Source organism: Panicum virgatum, chromosome 5K, assembly GCF_016808335.1.
Source record: "Panicum virgatum strain AP13 chromosome 5K, P.virgatum_v5, whole genome shotgun sequence".
NCBI lineage: Eukaryota > Viridiplantae > Streptophyta > Magnoliopsida > Poales > Poaceae > Panicum > Panicum virgatum.
In genome coordinates, this window is record NC_053140.1 from 34598594 (window position 1) to 34609457 (window position 10864).

At 48.0% G+C, this 10864-nt stretch overlaps 1 protein-coding gene and 1 long non-coding RNA gene across 3 annotated transcripts; both read right to left on the reverse strand.

Annotated features, from left to right (window-relative positions):
* Nucleotides 1-3863: 3863 nt before the first annotated feature.
* On the reverse strand, nucleotides 3864-8419 carry LOC120709547. 2 transcript variants are annotated; one of them, XM_039995216.1, is made up of 4 exons: nucleotides 8106-8419; nucleotides 7253-7560; nucleotides 4645-5530; nucleotides 3864-4191 (listed from the first exon to the last, which is right to left on the reverse strand). In XM_039995216.1, the coding sequence occupies exons 2-4, from the start codon at nucleotides 7507-7509 to the stop codon at nucleotides 4042-4044; spliced, it is 1293 nt and encodes a 430-aa protein (XP_039851150.1). In that variant the 5' UTR covers nucleotides 7510-7560; nucleotides 8106-8419; the 3' UTR covers nucleotides 3864-4041. The 2 variants fall into 2 exon arrangements, with proteins under 2 accessions (XP_039851150.1, XP_039851152.1); XM_039995218.1 differs by having other exon boundaries at nucleotides 7253-8032.
* Nucleotides 8420-9364: 945 nt separating this feature from the next.
* LOC120709548 lies at nucleotides 9365-9875 on the reverse strand. The gene is made up of 2 exons (XR_005689721.1): nucleotides 9674-9875; nucleotides 9365-9612 (listed from the first exon to the last, which is right to left on the reverse strand). It is a non-coding gene; the product is annotated as an uncharacterized LOC120709548 (long non-coding RNA).
* Nucleotides 9876-10864: the final 989 nt, after the last annotated feature.

Genomic DNA, 10864 nt, shown 5'->3' on the forward strand with positions numbered 1-10864 from the left:
CTCTTGAGTTGGTAAAGAGCTCGCCAAAGACTAAGATGGGCGGAGATGTCCAGAAAGGACTCATAGAAGTGGATGAACATCGTGATCAAAACGATGGAGTTGGTTTGAGGTGACTCGCCTCCAAGGTTTGAGGTGACTAGCCTCAAGCCCATAGTAGTGAAGAAGCCGGCCCCCAGAAGAAGGCTCTCGAGGGCAGCCGAACCCCTTCGCGAAGAACGGCTTGAAGACCATCGTCTCCATGCGATCCTCCAAGGGAAACTCTTCCTCAAAGCAACTCTTCCAGCCCGCCAACTCCTTCGGTAGAAGGATGTCACATACCATCATGTTCTAGAGGTCCTCCTCTATCATGGAGGATCAACTCCAGACAAACGACGACGCCGGGATCTGGCCAGCAGGGTGGCCGGCCGATGGATAAGAGAAATCAGGGGAGCGTCTCGACATCTCGAGGCCCTTGGAGCAAGCGCAGAGTCTAGCAAGGAAGCTTTGGAGGCTGCGTGGAGGCTATAGTGGAAGATTAGAGGACCGACGAAATCTTGCTAAGCTCGAAAATGTCTTGGCAGCGACGGTGATGAAGATGACAGCAAGAGCGAGTGGATAAGGAAGGGTCTGGGTCAATTCCTTTTATATTGGCTCCAAATCTAACGAGTGGGCACCCCCTGCGCAAAATTCGAACGGGTGTTAATGGCAGTTGCGGGAGCATATGTTGGAAGGCTAGTGATCGACATGAACTTCCCAAACGACGCGGCCCCCAACAGTAAAAATCTTAGGCGCTGCTTAGTGCCTAACGGTAAACATCCAAATGGCACTGGTTACCCAACGTAAAGATTTTGAAGGATCTGGATGCACGACACCCTACATATGAAGGTTTCTAAGAAAGATAGAAAATGAGAAGGGGTGCTCTTCTCAATAGGAGCATCGAACGACTTTGTAATTTCACAGGTGGTGACCCAGCGCTCGGGGCTTGATGGAGGTAGACCCTAGGATGTCCCTATGGAAAGGGGCCTGGATCTTCAGGAGATGATTCTAGATTACGTTCTAGGCGTGCAGGCACTATGCTAGATACGTGAAGCATCCTTGGTGGATCGGATATGAGTTGGATTCTATGTCTCGGAGTTGTAGATTTAAAACCAACTCGTAGAAGTCACCAATACTTATTATGGTGGATAAGCACCCGTCGAGATACAAGCAAAAGAAAAGTGCAAACAAAGTTGGCACTTTCCCGATTTCTCCTCACTCTCTCTCTCTATTTTCCTACACTCCTAGGCCGCCTAAAGCTCCTTGAGAGAGCTCTCAAGCTCCAAGATGAAGAAGAGAATGATGTGTTAGTTGTGTCATCCCTCCCCCCACCCCCCCCCCCCACACTAATTATAGGAGGGAACCAGAGGTCTTCTACCGTGCTAGGAGCTTGAAGCCTGTGCAAACCGACTTCACAAGCCAATGAGGGACCTCCACGTGGAAGTTATAAGGCGGTGGAGTTGTGGGCCCGTCGGCCGACCGACCTGGTCGGTCGAGCCCAACTCGGCTCCAACCGACCTCATTTTTGGGCTAGAGGCTGACATGTGGGCCCTCATGCCTTGGCAGGTGAGTGGTCCTTTTTTCTTGTCGGCTTCTTGCTCTGGTGGGCCCTTCAATCCGTGTGACGCTGCGTGTCGCACTCTAATTGGCCGGAACGTTGTGCCTTGGATCATGCCTCGCCATTTAGCTCTAATTTTGGCTTAAATTCATCTGCACACAATTTCAAACCAGTATCTGTGGAATTCGTTAATATTTTACCATATGCTAGCATTTATTCCTTTTTATGTATAGTTTTTTGCAGGATTTGAGAGTCAAAATGGGTCAAAATAGTCCGTCAACTGTGGCTAGGGATTGGGGCGCACCATAGATCCTTCTGCATGCTTACTAATCATCTTGTTTTTTCTTTCAGTCGGCACGATGTGAAGGGCAGCCTTGCAACGAGTTCACGGCAGACGTTATGGCTCACGAACGTCGCCTTCGACCCGGCGGCTCCGTCCGAGGCCTACAGCAACCCAAACATCCACACCCGCGTGACTCGGTACACGGAGATAGGAAAGGCGCTCCACGGGGACACATGGGATCCGGCCACCGCACCCCTTTCTAGAGAAGCCGTCGTGAGGGCGGGAGGAGGGAAGAAGCACGGCCGGTACTGGCTCGGCGACAGCGTAGTCGACACGGCCAGTACGCCCACTCTCTCCCAGCTTCGGGCAAGGACCACTGACTCGACTCCGCCCATACTTCCACGGCCCGAGATTTCAGTGTCCAGCATGCCTGCATTCCAGGTTATTTCTGTTTCATTCGTCGGTTGTTTACGTACCTTTGTTTCACATTTTGACATTGGGGTGAAATCTTGTAGGCCCGGCTTGACAAAGAGAAGAGGCTGTGGCAGGAGTTGGAAGAGAGGTTGGAGCAGGAGCGGAAGCTGAGGGAGGAGCAGGAGCAAAGGGTTGCCGCCATGTTCGCCTACATGCAAGGTCTAGGTGCATCAATAAACTATCAACCGCCGCCAACAATGCCGTGGCCTCCGCCAATTGCACCTCCACCACAGTTGCCCGGTGCACCGATGGTATTTCCTACTGCAGTCACTCCCGTGAGTATGAATGTATTTGCTTGCAACCGCCGCCTAAATTAAATATTAACTTGGAATATAATCTTGTATGTCATCCTTTTTGCAGAATTAATCGGGGGTGGCATCGAATCAGCCTCCGGATCAGCACTCCCCGGCGTCACAGTGGCCAGGTTCAAGATCTGAGCAGAGATGATTAAGGTATCGTTAGATTGTCATGTGTACGCTGTACTATGGACTATGATGTTTGATTATGTGATATTTGTGATATATATATGCGATGTTTGTGATGGATGTGAAATGACAATATGTGATATTAATTGCCTGTGATGTATATCTATAATGTTATGTCTGATTTATACAAGAGGGAGCTCATATAAGCGAGAAAACAGAGAAAAATAAAAATAAATTAACTTTGCCGAGTGTTTTTAACTTGGCACTCGGTAAAGCGTCCATTTTCCAGGTTGCTAGGAAATGGCTTTGCCGAGTGCCAAGGGAAAAACACTCGGCAAAGTTTCTGCTTTGCCGAGTGGTTTTGCGTCGGCACTCGACAAACCTAGCGGCTTTGCCGAGTGCCGGATCTGAGATACTCGGCGAAGCAAGGGGCTTTGCCGAGTGCCTTCCGTTTGACACTCGGCAAAGCCAACACAAACCGCAACTGGGCAGACCGTTTTGCTTTATTTTGCCGAGTGTTGCTTTGTTTTGCCGAGTGCGTGTTGGCACATGGTAAAACTTTGCCGAGTGCCCGAGAAAAAGCACTCGGCAAAGGTGGCTTCGCCGCCAGTTTGTTTGCCGAGTGTATAAGGGCCTTTGCCGAGTGTTCCTGACACTCGGCAAGCCGCCTCTTTCCCGTAGTGACACGCAGGGTGCTCAGCGTTGCCTCGACGGAGGCTTCCAACGACGTCGCCATTCCGACAAAGAGAACCTAAGAAAGCTTCGAGCCTTGCAAGTGACAGCTAATAAATTGGCGAGGCAAGTAGACTACTGCAGTACTGCTGCGTGCGCAGGAGACTCAGGCATCTCTAGAACTAGAATCATACACATGTCAAACATATATACAGACACAAAAGTCTTCAACTGAATGCCAATACAATGAAAGCAAAACTATCATGGATCTCTCGTAAATTTAATAAACGACTAAACCAGGCTTTGAACCTCTTTTAATCGGACATAGAAAAATGACAGCAACATGCTTAAATCTGCTTCATTATTGCCCGTTCAGTTAGTCTTTCAAACAGAAAGCAATCAGCTGATATACAGGAGACTGTCTGATGGTCTCAACTTTTGCTCGAAACACATTTGATAGCATACAAGCACGCCCCCACAGAAATATGATCTGAACAAAATAAAAGGAAAATAGAAAAGAAAAACACACATGTTACCAAGTGAATATAGAACAAAAAATTCACAGCTGCCTTCCTTCATCCTGGTTACAGTATAAAACTACTGCCCCATTGCACCTAGTGCACGAACTTGAAATACAGGATCACTAGGATGGCCAAGACAAGGACGGCTATGACGAGACCGATGATCCACTTGTTTCTGTCCATTCTCCTCACCATGCCTCCAATAGTCCTACTCTTGTCAACGTTGACATCGACATCATCCAACTGCAGTGCCAAATAAGGATTACACAGCAGGGTTAAAACGAACAGGAGATTTGAACAACTGCATGTTGGTAATGGTAGGTACCTGCTATATTTAACTAGCAGCAATGACTATGTCGTCATGCATCGCCAATATTTGTTTCAACTTAAATTATGTACTACAAATCGGTACTGATCAAACTTATACCACGTTTGACTAATCCAAGTTGAAGATTTTGTTATCATTAAGTAAGTTGAAGCATTAGAGGATCTCATAACATTATGCCCTTGGTGATGTTTGGTTCAGTTCATCTTGTTTATATATTTTTTTTATTTTCAGCCCCTTCAGTTCTACAATTTTAATAACAGCATGTGCCAATTTTCAAAATTACTTTGTCGATCTTAGCAGATCCACCAATGAATACAATGCGGGCCAAAACTGTAACACGCGGCTTATGGCATGAAGAAGGGGATTACAAAGTTATCCATCTTCTCCTTCCTCTCGAGCTCATCCTTCTCAGCTATCTGTTTCAGCGTCGTCCACCCTTTCCTTGCCCGCTTCCTTGAACTACCAGAGACCGGTGCAGAATCACTTGACGCACATTTTGAATTCTTCCGTGAGTCATTTGGGACAGACTTGCTTGAGCTTGAAAGGGTGTTGCTAGTAACTGAGCCAGGGTTCTCTCCTTTCTTGCCTGTCTTACTTCCTGTTTTGAATGGTTCTACCGAATGTTTAGTATTAGTCACCTCCGCAAGTTTCTTCTTCTGAGGCGTCACAAATGTCGATGCAACTGGAAGCTCTGCTTGGGAAGTAGCATTGGCTTCACATATTTTAACATCCTCGCAAGAAATAGGCTTAGTTTCATGCATCTGTTCATCATTTGTATTTTCTATTACTTGTATGCTATCTTCAGAAGTAGAGGCTGCTAAATGACCAGACTTTGCCGTTGACAAGACCATTCCCTCCATTTTGGAATCTATAAGAGGAAGATTACATTTTAACCTTTCCCTATGTCCACCCCTTTCAGAAGTTGACTGTCTCAACTCGGATGGTGAATCCACATGCAAACTTGCTGCTTGAGAATGCTCAAACACTTTTTTCATATCTTGTGCTCTTGTGTTGCTACTGTTTCCTTTCAAAATTCTACGGGATGAGTCCATGGTTGCATGCTCTCTTGATGGTAACAAGCTCTTAACTACACCCTTCCCACTACCCAATATTAGATTCTGATCTCCACAGAAATGGCATGCATAGGAAACGCTGTTCTGACAGCAGTTTGATTTCTTCCGTCGCCGACCTTTATTTCTCTTGTTCCTTATGCAGACAGTGCAGTTGAAGCCTGGCTTTAAGACTGTCTCACACCTGCAATATTGGAAAAATCTGTTACAGATCTGTGTAAGCTGAAACAACGGCAAAACTTACCAAATAGAAACAATCAAAATAGCATGATTATCATCTAAATCAAATACCACAGTCTACAGGAATGTACAGATAATTTCACTATTCTTGGGAATTTCTGAATCATTCTGGCCTGGCCACTAGTATTGTATTGCATCATATCTGGGATAATTTCATTATTTTATTTCAGTTTCCTTCTAAAAGAGGAAAGGATTCTTAGCTATGAACCTACACATGCAATTGTATTGCATCATATCTGGGATAGTTTTATTATTTTTATTTCAGTTTCCTTCTAGCAGAAGAAATGATTCTTAGTTATTAGATATAAATAATTTACACATGTAATAGATCTGAATTTCAAAAACAATTATTTAACAAGATGAAAATATTATCAGCAGCTCATGCTACATGGAAAAGGAATATACCATTATTGACATCACAACATTTTCATTTTACTTTGCTGGTAGTAAACTAATGAGGTTTGTGCAGACACATGTTTGTCCCACTGGCACAGCTGACTAGTTACAAGACACAAGGAAGAACACCAGGAGCAATGCAACCTTTTGCTTCTACGGTATTATGAATATTGATTGACCAAGAACCATCTTGGCAAGCAGTGTGTTAATAAGGAAGCAGAATTCTACGGTATCATGATCAATCATACATTTGGACCACCCAATTAGAGGTTATCAGCACATGCCACATGGCTAGAATGAAACATTATCAATGAAATATGGATTTGTGAGCAAATCACTGAAATATATTAATTGCTCATCCAAATGTATTTCAACAGAAATTGTTACGGTGATTGAGTGGAGTTTAGCTCAAAGTTAAGTTGAACATGAAAGTTGAGAAAATTCTATTTGCAAAGACAAATGTTAAGAAAGATAAGTTCAAGACCTTGCAATAACCCAATTAAAAGACGTGATGATTACAGGGTTCTTTTTATCATTTCCAACCGACATTAAAATCTTTGCTAACTCTTCATAGAAGTGAACCATACATATTGGTTTGGCTGTTTACAACTACATACAACCCCTTCACTGGCATATAAATATTGCACTAGTCAAAACATAAAAAACGTCAACATGAGATATTAATAACAAGATATGTAATAAATAATAAGATCAGCATTCTAACAAAGCAGCCAGTCAGGACGTCTCTGTGGTGCAAAACCTACAAGAACAGTTATGGTTTGTATGCCCATTAGAGTTATCTAAACAAGGGGAAAAACCTAGCATACAGCCTACAATTTTCACTAGAATTATCAACTGCATGTTGACTGCCATTAATCATATATGAATGGCACTTGGCAGTAGTACCTCCATTATGTTTTCAACTTACTGCAGTTTGCACTTGAAGGGTTGAGGCATAAAAAAAATGTTTTCAACTTGATAGAAAAGAATCATCGTTGATCTAAAAGCATTGCATTATCGAAGATATGCACATATATACCAGACTAACTAGCAGAATAGCAATGTGCCTGACAACAATACATTTCCCATTGTACTTTCACAAAAGCTAACAGCCAATACAAGTTAATTTGCGGGAAAAGGAGCGAATTGGTTGTATGCAACAGTCGGAAAGGAAGGATAATTAGGCAAAAACACACGGGTAAATTCTGGTAGCTAGAAAACATGCTAAGAGGATGGATAAGGCGCAGTAACCAGTAGTAGTAACACCTACCTCTGGCAAAGGAAAGTGACGGCGCCGAGGGAAACTCGGGCGGCCTCGGCGCTTGCGGCGAGGCGGCAGCCCAGCAGCGCGCCGACCGGGCCCACCCCTGCCTCCGCGCCTGCCCAGGCCGCAAGCCGCTGAAGGTGCTTGACCCTCAGCAGGGAGGCCTCGTCGACGCGCGTCCTCCCGGAGGTCTCCTCGCGGAGCGACACGGACAGGCCGCCGGCCTTGGCCGGCGTCGAGGCGCCGCTATTCTTCTTGCCCATACTGCCGCCGGTTCAGTCAGTGGCGGACCCAGGAATGAAACTAGGGTAGTCCTGGCAAAAAAAATTCAAAACGCAAACCGGTATACTCTAATATCACTTCGGCAACCATACGGTATATAATGATCAAATTTACAATAACATAAGTAAAAAGGTCGCATAATACATTCAATTCAACAAATTGGTTCATAACTCCAATAATTTACAATATAAATAGTTGCAACATCAATAAGAAATTACATAAATAGAAGATTACAATACTAATGTAGTCTAATGCTGTGGCTTTACTTACGCTTCTTCATGGCCATGATAGTGTGAATTATGTCATCCTCACTTATATTAGAGAAAATTTCACGCTCAAGAAAAGTGACCAAACAATCATTCAATAACTCATCACATATGTGATTTCTTGTTTGATTCCTCACTAGATTCAACCCAGAAAATACTCTTTCCACAGTTGCAGTTGACACTGGTAGAGTCAATGCCAATTTAAGGCTCAAGAACACCCTACCATTCATTCATGTTTCTGTGTCGCAACAAGATTAAGATGAAAATGAAATCACAATCACTTCATGTTTCTGGAAAAAGAATGTACTCACCCGACACCAGTGAGTAGTACTGCCAGTGATGGTTGGGGCTGCAGGTGACGGCCGTGCGCCCGTGCAGGTGCGCGGGACGGCGGGAGGTGCCGGCGCACCGGGTTTGCCGGCTTGCCGCGGCCGCGTGCCCGCGCACAGCGCCGGCGGGACACGGGAGGCACGTGCTCACCCAGGGCCCCAGGCGCCCAGAAGCAGGCAGCGACGGCGGGAGGCGGGGCCACGCGGGTGGCGGCCGGCGGCGGGAGGCGGGGCTGCGCGGGTTGCGGCAGCCGGCGCGAGGCGCGGATGGCGGCGGCGCCCTCGAGGTAGGTGGGCGAGGGCGAGGGGGAACGAGAGTAGGAGACGAGCAGATTGGGCCAAGCTCTGACGGAGATGGAAAGGTGATGAGTTACTGGGCCGAGGGAGTCATTGGGCCAAACTTGGATTCTATTTTGAAAAACTAAAAAAATTTTGGGCTCAAATTTTGGGTAGTCCGGGGCCTACCCGGACTACCCTTTGGGCCACCCAGTCGTGCAGAAGATGTTTCACGCCTACCTCTGGCAGCGCGAACGGGTTCGCCATCCCTGAGCTTGCGCGTCCCTTGTCCCCGGCGGCGAGGTGGGGCCGCGAGGCAGTAGCGGACCCAGAAATTGAAACTAGGGTAGTTCTGGCGAAAAAATTTCAAAACGCAATCCGGTATAGTCTAATAGCACTTCAGCAATAATACAGCATATAACGATCAAATTTACAATAACATAAGTAAAAAGGTCCCTTAATACATTTAATTCAACAAATTGGTTTAGAACTCAAATAACTTACAATATAAAAAGTACTAGCCAGTGAGGGAATTGCAAAGTGCCATTGAATTGATTGGGCTGAGCAGTACTAGGGCTGAGGCGGCTTGGAGTCTCGGACGGTCGATGGTCGGGGCTCGAGGCGGAGCGCACAGCGCAGGCGCGTCGCTCATCGGGCTCGCGCCGGCGGCGCCGGCGGAAGACGTGCGCTCGCCCAGTAGTGCGCCCACCGCCCACGACGCTGCGCCGGCGCCAGGCAGCAGCGGGAGGCGCGCTCTCGCCCTGCGCCCAGCGGGAGGCGTGCCGCGCGCGTAGGGTTGGCAACGGGCACAAACCCGCTGGGTTTTGCCAACCCAAACCCGCGCCCGTGAATATAAAATCCGCCCGTTAAGAAACCCGTGACCCGTCACAGGCACAGGTTTTTGCCCAAACCCCCCAAACCCGTGCCCGCTCGGATCACGGGCGACCGTGCCCGACAACAGTAGGTTCACCAACCTATGGCAGCAGCAACCAGTATGCACAAGTCACAAGCCATATGCCCATATATTATCAACGGCAAGCAAAAGAGAGCAGCATGCAAGCAGTATTACAAATCTACAAGTTCATTACAAATTACAATTGATAAATCACATTTCAATCAAAAGGAGGGAGGGCAATCAATAGTTCCTTGCACTTGCACCTACGGCTCTTGATTTGTTACTTGCTTCTTCTTGATCCACTTAAATTGCAAGCTACTGCGTACACCACCGGAGGGGGGGGGGGGGGGGGGGGGGCTTAAGCGCAGACTGGACCTACCTGCACACCACCGCAGCTGAGGGCTGGCTGCCGAGCGGCACCAAGAGGCGATGAGGGGCGGAGGGCTGGCTGCCGTGCGGCGTCGCGATTCGCGAGGCCGAGTCCAGATGAGCACCGGCAGTGCGGGCAGCGGGCGCGCTCGCAGCCGCGCGGACTCGCGGCTCCGGGTCGCAGCTGATGCGCCGGCGGTGCTGCAAGGGGCTGGAGCTAGGGTTGAAAACGGGACGGGAAAATCCCGTCCCGACCGGCACCGAATCCCGTATAAATCGATCGTATACCGTATTGATAAAAAAAACAGGAAACAGGAAAAAAAACCCGGGAAAATACGGCAGGAACAGGAGCGGAAGCGGTTAGGGGCGATTCCTGACCGTATCTCGGTTACCGTATTTGACGGGAAAATTCCCGTCGGTATTCCTGTTTTTCAGCACCTAAACCTCATATTCAGCCTACATCTACATTCCGTCCAAGCACACGCCTGGCGTCCCCCCGTGCGCCTGATGGCCTGGCCCGCTGGCAGCCCGTCACACACCTGCTGGCAGCCGTCTCCAGCAAAATCAGTCCCCAACCCACCCGTTTCCTCTCCTAACCCTAGTTCGCCTCCTCTCCATTCAGACGCCGCCGCCGCCGCCACCGCGTCGCCCCAAGTGGCCAGGCCCGCGCCCATCGACCCTGCACTCCGCCGCCCACCTGCTTCCCACCGCCACCACCCACAGGCTGCCAGGCCCCATTGACCCCAGACTCCGGCACTCCGCCACAAGCTGCTCTATCCAATTCCATCGCATGCTGCTCCGTCCACTCCGCCATGGACGCATCTCTACAACTTGGAAAGGCGAGTAGGGAGAAGGATGCACATGCGCGATTGGACCTGTGCCTGTGTGATGTACTGCTGTGTCAATGTGTCTTATGCATGTCGCATGTGTGTGTCTTGGTTTTGCTGTTCTGAATTTCTGATTCTCGGTATGCATGTGCATGTGCTGACTGCTGATATGTAGTGCGGTGCGTAGGAGCAATCGGCTCCAAGGTGGCTCAAGGATTCGTTCCTTGTTCGCAGTCAGGACAATATTTCTTTGAGTGGTTACATGTATCGTGTTCCCGTCTTGAATTACCGTTTCCCGATTGTAATCGATGTGTTCCCGATCGATATGTTCCGTTCTCGATATCCCGTAATATCGGTTTCGTTTTTCCGTCCGC